This window comes from Mustelus asterias, chromosome 23 (genome assembly GCF_964213995.1).
Source record: "Mustelus asterias chromosome 23, sMusAst1.hap1.1, whole genome shotgun sequence".
Lineage (NCBI taxonomy): Eukaryota > Metazoa > Chordata > Chondrichthyes > Carcharhiniformes > Triakidae > Mustelus > Mustelus asterias.
The window spans coordinates 69,680,158-69,697,390 of record NC_135823.1 but is presented as its reverse complement, the minus strand read 5'-3'; the positions used below and the strand labels follow the sequence as shown (position 1 = coordinate 69,697,390).

Here is a 17,233-nt window from a genome sequence, read left to right as displayed (position 1 = left end):
GAGGGATTAGCGCATAAAAATATGTAGGGTTATGGGGGTAGGGCCCGGGTGGGATTGTGGTCGGTGCAGACTCGATGGGCCGAATGGCCTCCTTCTGCACTGTAGGGTTTCTATGATTTCTATTCAGCAGACATCCTCTTTACATCTTCATAAACCTGCAATGTAATTACGCTAATATAATATCAGTGGAATATTTTTCTTTCCCAACTTTCACCTTTGTTCATCCAAAGGCCTTGGGTCTTGGCTGGGATATAATTCTTTGCTGGGCAATTTCTCGGGTAACTTGGCTAAGTTAAAGTTTATTTATTAGTTACAAATAAGGCTTACATTAACACTGCAATGAAGTGAATGTGAAATTCATCTAGTCGCCACACTCTGGCACCTGTTCAGGACAGTGCACCGAACCAGCACATCTTTCAGAATGTGGGAGGAAACTGGAGCACCTGGGGGAAACCCACACAGACATGGGGAGAATGTGCAGACTCCACACAGACAGTGGCACAAGACAGGAATCGAACCCAGGTCACTGGCGCTGTGAGGCAGCAGTGCTAACCACTGTGCTGCTATTATTCACCTGTCAGCCTTGGCAATAAATATCGACAGGTTATTCAACCATCCAGGGTATGTCAGTCAAGTGAAATCCTGTCCTCATCATGTCTACTTATGTCAACTGCATATGTCAATGCACATGTACAAAGACAGCTAAGAATGAAGCCAATTCCATTGTGTTTGACAACAAGGGGACAGGCGTTGGAGATTTATTGTTGGTTCTTGGGATATGGCTAACATTGGCAAGGCCGCATTTATTGCCCACCAACAGTTACACTGAAGCCTCAACAATGCAATCGGGATTGACAATGGTCAATTGTTTGATTAAAGATAATAGGTGAAGGGAAACAAACCAAGATAGAAAAGCGTTAAAGAAGTTATAATAAATTAAGCCAATTTGTTCATGTGGTGAGACTCCCCTGTTGTGAATGAATTTATAGAAAATAGGTGGAGTAGGCCATTCGGCCCTTCAAGCCTGCACCACCATTCAATATGATCATGGCTGATCATGCACTTTCAGTATCCCACTCCCACTTTCTCTCCAGACCCCTTGATCCCTTTAGCCACAAGGGCCGTGTCCAGCTCCCTCTTGAACATATCTAATGAACTGGCCCCCAACAACTTTCTGTGCTAGAGAATTCCACAGGTTCACAACTCGCTGGGTGAAGAAGTTCTTCCTCATCTCAGTCCTGAATGCCTTACCCCCTATTCTTAGACCGTGACCTCTAGCTCTGGAATTCCCCAACATTGGGAACATTCTTCCTGCATCTAGTCCTGTATAAACTTCACATTGACCCTTACTGGGTCACAAGATGGAATAATTTGGCTGTTACAAGATGGAATAGCTTGGCTAAATAAATATCCAGTCCCATCAGGATTTTATATGTTTCTATGAGATCCCCTCTCATTCTTCCAAATTCCAGTGAGTACAAGCCCAGTCTCTTCAAATGTCAGTCCTGCCATTCCAGGAATCAGTCTGGTGAACCTTCGCTGGACTCCCTCAATAGCAAGGATGCCCGTCCTCAGACTGGGAGACGGATGAAGGGATTTTGAAATTAAACCCCTCAATTTGTGAAGCTAGGTGAATTAATGAGTGATAATTAATTATTTTTCTCAGGGTCCTCATGTGCACTCCAGGCTTATTGGTGAATGCAGCAACAAATCTTTGTGTTAGATTGCAAATGACAGACTGTAGGTAGAAAATTCACCCGCTTTCAGCTTGTGATTTGAATCCTTTCTTTTACAGACCGTGAGGATCAGTCAATATTGTGCACGTGAGTAAAACACTTCCCCTTTTAACTCTTTGTAACATTTGCTGTTTTATTAAACGTGTTTAGAATGGATCATATTTGACTCCTCTACACATTATTTTTCAATACTATGGAAGTGGTGAAGGAGGGAGGGGTGGGGACTGGGGGCTGGAGAATTCATTCAATGTGGGGTAAATAACGCAAATATAATCTTTAAAAAGATGTACAATCAAGAACTCCAACCAGAGTGTGTTTCAGAAAGGTAGCTCGCATCTAAGACCACGAGACATAGGAAAAGAAGAAGGCCATTCGGTCCATCAGGTCTGTTCTACCACTCAATGAGATCATAGAAAAACATAGAAAAACTACAGCACAAAACAGGCCCTTCGGCCCCACAAGTTGTGCCGAATATATCCCTACCTTTTAGGCCTACCTATAACCCTCCATCCTATTAAGTCCCATGTACTCATCCAGGAGTCTCTTAAAAGACCCTATTGAGTTTGCCTCCACCACCACTGACGGCAGCCGATTCCACTCGCCCACCACCCTCTGTGTGAAAAACTTCCCCCTAACATTTCCCCTGTACCTACACCCCAGCACCTTAAACCTGTGCCCTCTCGTAGCAGCCATTTCCACCCTGGGAAAAAGCCTCTGAGAGTCTACCCGATCTATGCCTCTCAATATCTTATATACCTCTATTAGGTCTCCTCTCATCCTACATCTCTCCAAGGAGAAAAGACCGAGCTCCCTCAGCCTATCCTCATAAGGCATGCCACTCAATCCAGGCAACATCCTTGTAAATCTCCTCTGCACCCTTTCAATCTTTTCCACATCCTTCCTGTAATGAGGCGACCAGAACTGAGCACAGCACTCCAAGTGGGGTCTGACGAGGGTCTTATATAGCTGCATCATTATCCCCGGACTCCTAAACTCAATCCCTCGATTGATAAAGGCCAGCACACCATACGCCTTCTTAACCACCTCCTCCACCTGCGGGGCCGATTTTAGAGTCCTATGGACCCGGACCCCAAGGTCCTTCTGATCCTCTACAGTACTAAGAGTCTTTCCCTTTATTTTGTACTCCTTCATCCCATTTGACCTGCCAAAATGGACCACTACGCATTTATCTGGGTTGAAGTCCATCTGCCACTTCTCCGCCCAGTCTTGCATCCTATCAATGTCCCTCTGTAACTTCTGACATCCCTCCATGATTGATCATGATTGTTCTGATGTGATAATTGCAGCTCCACTTTCCCGCCTTATCCCCGCAACCCTTGATTCCCTTACTGATTAAAAATGCCTTTTTTATTCCTGGGATGTGGGTGGTGTTGGCTGGGCCAGCATTAATTGCCCATCCCTGAGGGCATTTAAGAATTGCTGTGGGTCTGGCGTCATATGTAGACCAGACCAGGTAAGGACGGCAGATTTCCTTCCCTAAAGGACATTAATGAAGCGGATGGGTTTTTCCGACAATCGACAATGGTTTCATGGTCATTGTTAGACTTTTAATTCCAGATTTCTATTGAATTCAAATTTCACCATCTGCTGTGGTGGGATTTGCACCGGGGTCCCCAGAGCATTACCCTGGCTCTCTAGATTGCTAGTCCAGTGACCATACCATGCGGCCACCACCTCCCCATTTCAGCCTTGAACATGCTGTGATAAAGAATTCCACATACAATGAATCTATTGGAATTCTTTGGGGATGTGGGAGACCCATGAATAGGGAGGGGGTAAGTGGTATCGTTAAAACCTTAACTTTCTGACCGTGGTAAGATCCCTCACTGTTTTCACATTGAAACTTTATTGGTTAATTAATCGGCAAAAGTGTTAAAGTTGTACGATCGTGTGCCACCCTAAAATATTGACCATCAGGCCTTGAATAATCCCCTGTATGTGTGGCACGGTGGTTAGCACTGCTGCCTCACTGCTCTAGGGACCTGGGTTCAATTCCCGGCTTAGGTCACTGCCTGTGCAGAGTCTGCACATTCTCCCCGTGTCTGCATGGGTTTCCTCCTGTCCATTCGCTCCTTTCAGCTTTTTCTTCTTCACAGGTGTTTTTTTTAACAATTCAGAAAGAAAACATTGATCATTAGTTGAGTGTTGAAGAGAATCCAAACAGCAAGACCCCTCCCCATGTTAAAAGGCTGGTTCAAACTGAGTTAGAAAACTAGGTTGTTCAGAAATTCAAATTTACATCAGTTTGAAGAATATTTGAAATTTTGAGTTCAGTCCTGAATTGTGCATCTACTGAAGTTGTTCAAATTGTGTTAAATCACTGAATCCCTACAGTGCAGAAGGAGGCCATTCAGCCCATCAAGTCTGCACCAACTCTCCAACAGAACATCCCAACCAGGCCCTTTCCTGTAACCCCACGTATTTATCCCACTAACCCTCCTAACCTACACATCTTGGACACGAGGGGGCAATTTAGCATGGCCAATCCACCTAACCCGCAAATCTTTGGACTGTGGGAGGAAACCATAGCACCTGGAAGAAACCCACGCAGACACGGGGAGAATGTGCAGACTCTGCACAGGCAGTGACCCAAGCCAGGAATTGAACCAAGGTCCCTAGAGCAGTGAGGCAGCAGTGCTAACCACCGTGCCACACATATAGAGGATTATAAAATAGTGTAACATTGTAAAGAAGGAAAGGTGCAGGGTTATCAAGCTAGAATGTTTCTGTTGAGCTGTTTTGCGCATACTGAGCACCAAATGTCCCTCAGGTAGACAAATCCCCGAGGCCGGATGGGATTTATCCCAGGTTACTGCGGAAAGCAAGGGGAAAAATAGTTGGGCCATTATCAGATATCTTCACATCCTCTTTGACCACAGGCGAGGTTCCAGAGGACTGGAGAATAGCCAATGTTGTTCCCTTGTTAAAGAAAGAAAGCAGGGATAATCCAGGAAACTATAAGCCGGTGAGCCTGATATCAGTGGTGGGGAAGCTTTTGGAGAAGATACTGAGGGACAGGATATATGCACATTTGGAAGAAAATGGACTAGTTAGTGAGAGGCAGCATGGTTTTGTACAGGGAAGGTCATGTATCACCAACTTGATTGAGCTTTTTGAAGAGATGACAAAGATAATTGATGAGGGAAGGGCTGTGGATATAGTTTATATGAACTTTAGTAAAGCATTTGACAAGGTCCCACATGGTAGACTGGTACAAAAACTAAAATCACAAGGGATTCGGGGTGGGCTGGCTGGATGGATACAGAACTGGCTTGGTTGTAGAAGACAGAGTAATGATGGAAGCGTATTTTTTTCAGAATGGAGATCTGTAGCTAGTGGTGTTCCCCAGGGATCAGTGCTGGGACATCTGTTGTTTGTCGCATATATAAATGATCTGGAGGAAAATGTGGGTGGTCTGATTTGTAAGTTTACGGATGACGCAAAGAATAGTGGAATTGTTGATAGTGCCGGGGATTGTCAGAGGATCCAACACGATATTGATAGATTGGAGACCTGGGCACAGAAATGGCAGATGGAGTTTAATCCAGACAAATGTGAGGTGATGCATTTTGGAGGATCAAATATAGATGTGAACTCTACTGTAAATGGCAGAATCCTTTGGAACATTAACACACAGAGGGATCTGGGCGTGCAGGTCCACAGTTCCCCAAAAGTGGCAACACAGGTGGCCAAGGTGATTAAGTAGGCATATGGCATGCTTGCCTTCGTTGATCAGGGCATTGAGTACAAGAGTTGGGAAATCATGTTGCAGCTATACAAAATCTTGGTTAGGGCGCATTTGGAGTGTTGTGTGCAGTTTTGGTCATCACACTACTAAAAGGACATGGAAGCTTTGGAGAGAGTGTAAAGAAGGTTCACCAGGATGTTGCCTGGTCTCGAGGGTGTTGACTATGAGGAGACTTTGAATAAACTAGGATTGTTTTCACTGGAAAGACGGAGGCTGAGGGGAGACCTGATAGAGGTCTACAAAATGATGAGAGGCACAGACAGGGTGGATAGTCAGAGGCTTTTTCCCAGGATGGAAGTGTCAATTACAAGGGGGCACCGGTTCAAGGTGAGAGGGGGAAAGTTTAAGGGAGATGTGCGGGGGAAGTTTTTCACGCAGAGAGTGGTGGGTGTCTGGAACACGCTGTCAGAAGAGGTGGTGGAAGCAGGAACATTAGCAACATTTAAGAGGCATCTGGATGGGTGCATGAATAGGAAGGGAATAGAGGGATACGGACCGAGTAAGGACAGAAGGGTTTTTTGAGCATCATGATTGGCAGAGGCTTGAGGGCCGAAGGGCCTGTTCCTGTGCTGTACTTTGTTCTAACAGGGATAAGTATTGATTCACATTTGTTTAGTTTCTGTGTGACATAATGATGAGGCTTTGGGTTTACAGTTGGCGGTTAGTACGGTGCGACAGGCCAGTATAAATATGGTATAGGAAAACAAAGGGGATTGTAAATTACTGTAAAAGGTCTTGGTGGTTCTTCACTTTTTCTCTGAGATGCTGAGTTATGAAAGGCATTGCCTAATATGGAGCAAAGCAAAACAAACCACGAAGGCTCCACTGGTCTTCGCTGAGTGACTCCTCAGTCTGGGTGTCACGAAGTGTGCAACTATTGGCCTCATTTTTCTAAGCTGAAACTGGAAATATGTCGGCAGGTTTCCAGCTTGCGCCAGCTTAACTTATCGAGCTTGCTCAGTGACTCCTACACGATGCACGTCAGCAGGTGAGAGCAGATATTGGCTCAGCTGGGACGCACCGAATGGTAACCAAGTTTTCCAAGCTTTGTTTAGGCTTGCGCGTGAAGAATGGCTGGAAGAGGTCGACACTGCAATGGAGGAGAAAAACGAAATGACTGCTTTCATTAAATATATTACAACTCCGACCAATTAGTTTAGGTTTCAATTTAGAGGAGGTCCGCCAGATTGATTCCGGGAATGGAAGGATTGAGGTATGAGGAGAGATTCAAGTTTGGGCTTATACTCGCTGGAGTTTAGGAGGATGAGAGGGGATCTGATCGAGGTATATAACATTTTAAAGGGGATTGATGAAGTAAATGTCAACCAAATGTTTCCTCTTGTGGGGCAATCTGGAACAAGAGGTCACAGGGATAGGTTGAGAGGCGGTAGATTTAAAACTGAGATGAGGAGGAACTACTTCTCGCAGAGGGGGGTGAATTTGTGGAACTCGCTGCCCCAGAGCGCGGTGGAGTCTGAATCATTGAATGGTTTCAATAAGGAGATAGATATATTTCTAATAATAAAAAGGAAAGAGGGATATGGGGAACAAGGAGAGATCAGCCATGATCTGATTGAATGGCAGAGCGCGCTCAAAAGGCTGAATTTGCCGACTTCTGTCCCTAATTCCTCTGTTCTTAAAGAAAACCTCAGAACATAAATAACAGTCAGCGTTGAATAGAATGCAGCTGTCAGTTGTGTGATAGTCGCCGTTAATGTTGGGACCATAATGAAATATTCCCATTTCCCATTTCATAAGCAAATACAAGATTCCACCGTGGGGGGAATTTTTTGGTGGGGTTCCAATGTGCTCAGTTTGTACAGAAAGCCAAAAACTGAGCAGATTAGGCATTGAAGAGTGAGACGCCCTCTGTGGTCAAACAAACTATCACACATTCAACCTGTTCAGAAGGAGCAGGTGGTGCTGGAGAGACTACACTGGGAAAGTTGGAACGTTGGCCGCCATGGTGACCAGATTTTCCTTCTGCATTGGAGATTTCTGTTCATTACCGTGGTGATTGTCCTTTTTAATCTTCAGAATAAGGGTCACAATAAGGGAACCAATTGGGGAGCAGGATGGGGGATCATCCTAGTGCGTGTGGCCTGCTGGACTCAGAGTCACTTCGGGAGCTGATGGCAGCCACGAGGGTATAAGCCTCTGTATAGTTTTAACCTGTATATAAACCGTCATGTTTTCCCTAAACTGGTAAACGAGCGTCTTTACAATTATGGAGACTGCACTTAATAGGAACAGGAGGAGACCATTTATTGGGGGTGTAAACAATCAAAGGCAAACTGATCGAGTGCAGGGAATTCTAGAAACTGGGAAACTAGTTTAAGAAACGGCGAATGAAATTTGATGCCCGCAAGTGAAAGGCAATTAAATGGGTAAAGGAATGTTGGAACTGTTCTTTAAATGGTGCTGATATGACAAGAGGAAAGGAAATTGTGGGTAAGAGTGGACAGATGTTCGAAACTATCTGTCCAACGGGAAATAAAGAAAGCAAATAGAAGTGCGAGTTGTATAGAGTGGCTGATCCCATCTGAAGTGCAGTGTGCAGTTCTGGTCATCACATTACAGGCATGTTTGTGCAGGAAACCAAGAGCATATTGCTGCAAGAGACATCTACATTACTAAGAGAGATTACAAAATCCCACGCCCTCTCCAAAGTCTCTCTCTCTCTCTCCAAATTTTCTCTGGAAGCTCCAAAGCTGTTAACCCAAGTCAAAGCAAGTATCCCTGGATTTTTAAAGTGGAGTTTAAGTCTATTAAAGAAATATTGCTTAATTGGAACTGAATAAGTTAGAATTTGTTTCTTTTTGTGTTTAAAGATTGCCCAACGGTTAAACTGTTTTACTTTGTTTTGGATATATTTAAACTTTATGAAGAAAGCTTGTTTCGATAAAAGATGGTAGGAAGTCTCACAACACCAGGTTAAAGTCCAACAGGTTTACTTGGTAGCACAAGCCACTAGCTTTCGGAGCGCTGCCCCTTCGTCAGGTGAGTGGGATTTCAGTTCACAAACAGGGCGTATACAGACACAAACTCAATTTACAAAATAATGGTTGGAATGTGAGTCTTTACAGGTAATCAAGTCTTAAAGGTACAAACAATGTGAATGGAGAGAGGGCCAAGCACAGGTTAAAGGGATGTGTATTGTCTCCAGCCAGGACAGTTAGTGAGATTTTGCAAGCCCAGGCAAGTCGTGGGGGTTACAGATAGTGTGACATGAACCCAAGATCCCGATTGAGGCCATCCTCATGTGTGTGGAACTTGGCTATCGATCTCTGCTCAGCGACTCTGCGTTGTCGTGTGTCGTGAAGGCCGCCTTGGAGAACGCTGACCCGAAGATCAGAGGCCGAATCCCCATGACCGCTGAAGTGTTGGGGAACGCTTCAACAGTCACAGAGATTCGGCCTCTGATCTTCGGCTAAGCGTTCTCCAAGGCGACCTTCACGACACACGACAGCGCAGAGTCGCTGAGCAGAGACTGATAGCCAAGTTCCGCACACATGAGGACGGCCTCAACCGGGATCTTGGGTTCATGTCACACTATCTGTAACCCCCACAGCTTGCCTGGGCTTGCAAAATCTCACTAATTGTCCTGGCTGGAGACAATACACATCTCTTTAACCTGTGCTTAACCCTCTCTAAACTCACATTGTCTGTACCTTTAAGACTTATTACGTGTAAAGACTTGCATTCCAACCATTATTTTGTAAATTGAGTTTGTGTCTATATATGCCCTGTTTGTGAACTGAAATCCCACTCACCTGATGAAGGAGCAGCGCTCTGAAAGCTTGTGGCTTGTGCTACCAAATAAACCTGTTGGACTTTAACCTGGTGTTGTGAGACTTCATGCTGTGTTTACCCCAGTCCAACACTGGCATCTCCACATCATCGATAAATGATCCCAATTTGTCAGTGGAATGACCCCTGGAGCGAAGCATCCTTTCTTCAGAATGCCAAAAATAAAAAATTATTGGGATCTAGTCTGGCTTCATAACATACCTGAGGATTTCCAACCTGAGGATTTCCAACAGAGGTGAGTGGGAGATGGTACTCTTACTGAGGTGGTCAAGGTTCTTAAAAAATGAAGACAAGTTGAACCGGAGTTTAGAAAAGTGAGAGGAGATCTCATAGAAACTTATAAAATTCTAACAGGGTTAGACAGGGTGGATTCAGAAAGAATGTTCCCAATGGTGGGGGAGTCCAGAACTAGGGGTCATAGTTTGAGGATAAGGGGTAAACCTTTTAGAACTGAAGTGAGGAGAAATTTCTTCACCCAGAGGGTGGTGAATGTGTGGAATTCACTACCACAGAATGTAGTTGAGGCCAAAATGTTGTCTGGTTTCAAAAAGAAATTAGATATAGCTCTTGGGGCTAAAGGGATCAAGGGATATGGGGGGGGGGGGGGGGGGAAGAGGGGGATCAGGATATTGAATTCAATGATCAGCCATGATCAAAATGAATGGCGGAGCAGGATCGAAGGGCCGAATGGCCTCCTCCTGCTTCTCGTTTCTATGTTTCAATGAACTCTGAGAGATTATTGAGCACAACAACAATGGACAAATTGCATATACAACTTGACGCTGAGATGGTGAATGTTTGAAATAAACTTCCCATGAAGGTGATTGACTCAGCAGTTTTTAAAATGATTTACACAAGTATTTAGCAGCAAAAGCTCAGTGAGCTGTGTTTTTCCTGTCTTGAACTCTGGGGCCCACTGAAAAGGCTGAAAGTATTTTCCAACCCCAGCCTGACTTGGACAGGCTGGCTGAGTGGGCAAATACTTGGCAAATGCAATATAATGTGGATGAATGTGAGGTTATCCACTTTGGTGGCAAAAACAGGAAGGAAGATTATTATCTGAATGGCGGCAGTTGAGGAAAAGGGGAAGTGGAACGTGACCTGGGTGCCTTAATAACATTCGCTGAAGTTTGGCAGGCAGGTACAGGCGAAGAGGAAAGCCAATGGCATGCTGGCCTTCATAGCAAGAGGATTTGAGTACAGGAGTAAGGATGTCTTGCTGCAGTTATACAGGGCCTTAGTGAGGCCACACTTTGAGTATTGTGTACAGTTTTGATCTCTTAGTCGAAGGAAGGACATTCTTGTGATTGGGAGAGTCCAGCGAAGGTTCCCCAGACTGATTCCCGGAATGACAGGACTGACATTTGAAGAGAGACTGGATCGACTGGGCTTGTGCTCACTGGAATTCAGAAGAATGAGAGGGGATCTCACAGAAACATATAAAATCCTGATGGGATTGGACAGGTTGGATGCGGGAAGAATGTTCTCAATGTTGGGGAAGTGCAGAACTAGGGGTCACAGTCTAAGAATAAGAGGTAAGCCATTCAGGACTGAGATGGGGAAGAAATTCTTCACTCAGAGTTGTGAACCTGTGGAATTCTCTACCACAGAAAGCTGTTGGAGCCAGTTCATCAGATATGTTCAAGAGGGAGCTGGATGTGGCCCTTGTGGCTAAAGGGGTCATGGGGTATGGAGAGAAAGCAGGAGTGGGATACTGAAAGTCCATGATCATATTGAATGGCGGAGCAGGCTTGAAGGGCTGAATGGCCTACTCCTATTTATTATATTTCATAGAAATCATAGAAACCCTACAGTGCAGAAGGAGGCCATTCGGCCCATCGAGTCTGCACCGACCACAATCCCACCCAGGCCCTACCCCATATATTTACCCGCTAATCCCTCTAACCTACACATCTCAGGACTCTAAGGGGCAATTTTTAACCTGGCCAATCAACCTAACCGCACATCTTTGGACTGCGGGAGGAAACCAGAACACCTGGAGGAAACCCACGCAGACACGAGGAGAATGTGCAAACTCCACACAGACAGTGACCCAAGCTGGGAATCGAACCCGGGACCCTGGAGCTGTGAGGCAGTAGTGCTAACCACTGTGCCACCGTGCTGCCCCATGGATGTCTGTCAGTAATGTGTATTTGGCGTGTGACTGGTTGTAGGGAACCAGGAAGGAAAGCTTCATTCTGATGAAACAAGTGCAGGTGTCAGTTGCCACATGAAGCAGTGTGTAGACACAATGAAACTCTTACCAGAATTATTATCAAATATACTCTAGGGCTTTTAAGCCATTTTTCCTTATAATTAAACCCCTCGAGTCCAGGTACCATTCGTGTAAACCTACACTGCACTGCCTCCAAGGACAATATATCCTTCCTAAGGTGCGGTGACCAGATCTCCTCACAGTAACTCCAAGTGGGATCCAACCAGGGTTTTGTATAACTTCTGCATCCTTGTACTCCGTCCCTTTAGATATAAAGGCCAGCATTCCATTAGCTGCCTTGATTATTTTCTGCACCTGTGTGTGGCATTTTATACACCTGAAGCCACAAGTCTCTTTGGACATTTACTGTATTTAACTCCATACCACCTACAAACTATCCTGATCTATCCTTTTCAGTCCAAAATGGATAACCTCACGCTTGCTTACATTGAAAGCCATCTGCCACAAGTTGGCCCATTCACCTAGTCTATCAATGTCCCTTTATAATTTTATGCTATCATCCACTCGGCACGGTGGCACAGTGGTTAGTACTGCTGCCTCACAGCGCCAGGGTCATGGGTTTGATTCCGGCCATGACTGATTGTGCAAACTCCACACAGACATTCTCCCCGTGTCTGTGGGGGTTTCCTCAGGGTGCTCCGGTTTCCTCCCACAGTCCGAAAGATGTGCAGGTTGGTGCATTGGCCATGCTAAATTCTCCCTCCGTCTACCCAAACAGGCACCAGTGTGGCAACCAAGGGATCTTCACAGTAACTTCATTGCAGTGTTAATGTAAGCCTACTTGTAATTTGATTTATTATTGTCACATGTATTAGTATACAGTGAAAAATATTGTTTCTTGCGCGCTCTATAGACAAAACATACCGTTCATAGAGAAGGAAAGGAGAGAGTGCAGAATGTAGTGTTACAGTCATAGCTAGGGTGTAGAGAAAGATCAACTTAATGCAAGATCGGTGCATTCAAAAGTCTGATGGCAGCAGGGAAGAAGCTGTTCTTGAGTCGGTTGGTACGTGATCTCAGACTTTTGTATCTTTTTCCCGATGGAAGAAGGTGGAAGAGAGAATGTCCGGGATGTGTGGGGTCCTTAATTATGCTGGCTGCTTTGCCGAGGCAGCGGGAAGTGTAGGTAGAGTCAATGGATGGGAGGCTGGTTTGCATGATGGATTGGGCTACATTCAAGACCTTTTGTAGTTCCTTGCGGTCTTGGGCAGAGCAGGAGCCATACCAAGCTGTGATACAACCAGAAAGAATGCTTTCTATGGTGCATCTGTAAACGTTGGCGGGAGTCGTAACTGACATGCCAAATTTCCTTAAACTCCAGAGAAAGTAGAAGCGTTGGTGTGAGTCTAATAAATAAACTTTAAAATTTAAAATATTGCCTACAATGCCGTCTGACTTTGTGTCATTAGCAAAATTTAGATATATGACTTTTTATGTCATTATCCAAATTGGTAATATTGTGAACAATTGAGGCCCTAATACAGATCCTTGTGGGACACCACTAGTCACATCCTGTCAAACTGAGTACCCACCCAGTATCCCTACTTACTATCGTCTGCCACTCAACCAATTTCCCAAATTCTCCTACACAGTGGCTCACATTGAGTTGGTGCACTTAATGACTCCACTAGTAACCATGCATGTCACTCAAAAGATGCAAACAAATCTCAAATTTCTACGTTTTCTACTTTAGCGAGTGTGATTCGTGCAAATTATGGAAACAGTGCCAGCGACAGACTGCCTGTTGCCTTTCATTTCAGTTTTTACTTTATCAGAGATACATCCAGTCCCGACAGGAAACATGTTTGTGACTGTCAGCACAGTCAGTCTTTATAAATAGTAGCCACTCAATAACATTTCCGTGCGTCCATCTTAATGCCTTGATCTTTACAATACGGTTCACTTTTAGGGGGAAATTATTCCAAAGTGCACCAAATAAGGAAATGTCCCAGTGATTGTGCAGAGGGCCGGAGACAGGTAATCTGTTTGAAGAGAGGCAGGAAGTACAAACTGTATGACACTGGCCTTATTCCGGAAAAAAAATCATACCTCTACGGACATTTAGTACCTCTGGAAAAAACGTATGTTCTGAAAGACGAGCAAAAAGCAAATTGCCCGGATTTAAATACGTTCCAAAATTCAATGTTGGCGTAGCTTTTTGGTAGTTTTCGGGAACAGAGAGATCGGGAGTTTTTCGGAAAGGTACATTGTACTTCTCTCTCTCGGGATAGAGTCTGTCTCTGGATCAGTTCCAATTTTCTGTTACCAAATCCTATCAGATTCAAGTTGAATTATTTTGAATCCCTTGAGCTGAAATGGGTGGGAAGTAAAAACTTCTTGTAATTTTATGTATTTTAAACAGCGCTTTCCTGTAGTGGGGCTAGGCATGTTCCATTGTTGGCTTTGTTTGTCACAGATATTAGGCTCTTGAACAAAGAAAATTACAGCACAGGAACAGGCCCTTCGGCCCTCCAAGCCTGCACCGACCATGCTGCCCGACTGAACTAAAACCCCTTACCCTTCCAGGGACCATATCCCCCCCACCCCCCCCCCCCCCCCCAACCCCCCCATTCCCCCCATTCCCATCCTATTCATGTATTTGTCAACTCGCCCCTTAAATGTCACTGTCATATCTGCTTCCACTACCTCCCCCACCACCCTCTGTGTAAAAGAAAACTTGCCTCGTACATCTCTTTTAAACCTTGTTCCTCGCACCTTAAACCTATGCCCCCTTTGCAACGCTGGGAAAAACCTTCTGACTATTCACTCTGTCCATGCCCCTCATAATCTTGTAGACTTCTATCAGGTCACCCCTCAACCTCCATCATTCCAGTGAGAACAAAACAAGTCTCTCCAGCCTCTCCTCATAGCTAATGCCCTCCATACCAGGCAACATCTTGGTAAATCTTTTCTGTACCCTCTCCAAAGCCTCAACATCCTTCTGGTAGTGTGGCGACCAGAATTGAACACTATGTTCCAAGTACGGCCTAACTAATGTTCTATAAAGCTGCAACATGACTTGCCAATCTTTAAACTCAATGCCCCAGCCGATGAAGGCAAGCATGCCGTATGCCTTCTTGACTACCTTCTCCACCTGCATTGCCACTTTCTCTTGTTGGAATTGTTTTTGATGCGAAACGAGTTGAGAATTAGGGTAGAAGTTAGTTCAGTGACAAAGATGACTTTTAAGTAAATGACAAAGATTCCTGGTTTCTTGTGCTAATTGACATTGAACGATGTAGACAATAATGTTTGAAGCTTTACCGTGAGTGAAGGTACTTGCCTGGGCTGTAAAGAGAAGCTGCTTAGGACTGGGGTTGCTTTCCTTGGAGCAGAGAAGGCTGAGGGGGGACCTGATTGAGGTGTACAAAATTTGAGGATCATAGAGTTGAGAGGAAGAAACTTTTCCCCATTGTAGAGGGGTCAATAACCGGGGGGACGAGATTTAAGGTAAGGGACAGAAGATTTAGAGGGGAATTAAGAAAGGATTTTTCACCCAGAGGGTGGTGGGAATCTGCCTGAAAGGGTGATAGAGGCAGGAACCCTCCACATTTCGATGAGCACTTGAAACACTATAGCATCCAGACCAAGTACTGGAAAATGGGATTAGAATAAATAGCTGCTTGATGGCTGGCGTAGACACGATGGGCCAAAGGGCCTCCTTTATGTGCTGTAAAACTCTGGGGTATGATCTTACTAGCCGTTCACGCCACGCTCCTGCTGCAGCGAGGTTGGAGAATTTGGCTTCTGGCGAAATCTCCGTTTACTGCGGTGGGATGGAACCAGTGCGAACGGTTATAAGATTCCGGCCATTAACTCGACTAACGGAGACCTTCCCATTGCTAATCTGTAAAATATTTACTATGTTTGTGGGTAAGTAAATTACCAAAGTCTTTTTCTGAGATACTGCTTGAGAATCTATTCCAATGATGAAAGATGAGTAAATGTTGCAGCTATCCGAGAGTGGCACCTTTCATCTGTCCAATGAACAGCCATCCAGCTCCTCAATATTTATGTGTATCGAGTTGACCCAACTGGGTCGTATATTTGCTTCAAAGACGGAGGCTGTGGTTTAGGGCCTAACCTCTTAATTTGAGCATATAATCTAGGCTGGCAACTCAGCCTGGTACTGCGGCAATAATGAGGAACCAACAGGTAAATACCTACTTTAAAAGTACGTGTTGTTCACAGAATCATAGAATCCCTACAGTGCAGAGGGAGGCCATTCAGCCCATCGAGTCTGCACCGACCACAATCCCACCCAGACTATATCCCCCGTAACCCCATGCATTTGCCCTCCTAATCCCCTGATACTAGGATCAATTTAGCACTGCCAATCCACCTGAGCTGCACATCTTTGGAGTGTGGGAGGAAACCAGAACATCCGGAGGAAACCCACACAGACACGGGGAGAACGTGCAAACTCCACACAGTCACCCGAGGCTGGAATTGAACCCGGATCCTTGGTGCTGTGAGGCAGCAGTGCTCACCACTGTGCCATGATGCCCCCACCCCATGTTGTTGTGGTTGTGCCTTTCTTTTGATGAAATATGAAGATTAAGTTGGAATGTTCCATTTGATTAAAGATTCTGTTTGATTATTTGAGGACAAACAAGGAAGGAATTCTACAATGTCCTGGACAACATTCCTCCTTCCAGCAGATTAACTGGTCAATCATCTCGCTGTTATTCTGGGCATTGAATTGTGCACATTATAAATGATCTATGGGAGTAATTTTGTTATATGTGAGATGCTTAGATACATGGGCCGAACATTCAGCAGACCATTCAAAGGCCAGTTGAGCTCGGGTGGAAATTTCTGGTCTGGGGGGGGCACGTGACAGGAGAATCCCACCCACTGTACGACAGTGCGCTAAAGGAGGTCTTAACAAAATATCAAAAATCAATGGATAGTGTGATTCTTATCAGTTAGACATCAGCAAAGTCTTAGTGTATCAGTTTAAAATTCTTTATTGAAATGTGAGCAAGACCAGCATTTGTTGCTTATCCCCAGGGTGGCACGATGGCACAGTGGTTAGCATTGCTGCCTCACAGCACCAGGGACCCGGGTTCGATTCCAGCCTCGGGTCACTGTCTGTGTGGAGTCTGCACGTTCTTCCCGCATCTGCGTGGGTTTCCTCCGGGTGCTCTGGTTTCCTCCCACACTCCAAAGATGTGCGGGTTGGGTGGATTGGCCATGCTAAATTGCCCATTAGTGTCAGGGTAAATAAGTAGGGTTATGGGGATAGGGCCTGGGTGGGATTGTGGGTTAGTGCAGAATCGATGGGCCGAATGGCCTCCTTCTGCACTGTAATGATTCTATGATTCTAATTTCCCTTGAGAAAGTGTTGATGAGGCATCCCCTTGCGCAGTGGCAATGACACGCAGTGCTTTTAGGAATGGAATTCCACGATTTTGGATCGGTGACGATGGAGGCTGTTTCTTCTTTGACTTTTTGTGGCGGTTTGGCACAACTGAGCGGCCATTTTAGAGAAGAGTTCAGAGTTCAGCTGTGGCTCTGGAGTCACAGGGCCAGACCGGATAAGGACAGCAGATTTCCTTCCCGAAAAGGACATTAGTGAACTGGATGGGGTTTTATTCTCGGTAACGGTGACCATGAAACCAGCTTTTAATTCCAGATTTATTTTGAATTAATTGAATTGAAATGCCACCAACTGCCATG

The 17,233-nt window shown here is 45.1% G+C and overlaps 1 protein-coding gene across 2 annotated transcripts in view; it reads left to right on the top strand.

Moving 5' to 3' along the window:
- Positions 1-17,233, top strand: part of myh11b (myosin, heavy chain 11b, smooth muscle) — a 169,961-nt gene that overhangs the window by 50,014 nt on the left and 102,714 nt on the right. For both annotated transcript variants that reach the window (XM_078240910.1, XM_078240911.1), the window contains exon 4: positions 1,796-1,823. In XM_078240910.1, coding sequence (XP_078097036.1) covers positions 1,796-1,823 — 28 coding nt within the window. The remainder of the gene's footprint in view (positions 1-1,795; positions 1,824-17,233) is intronic.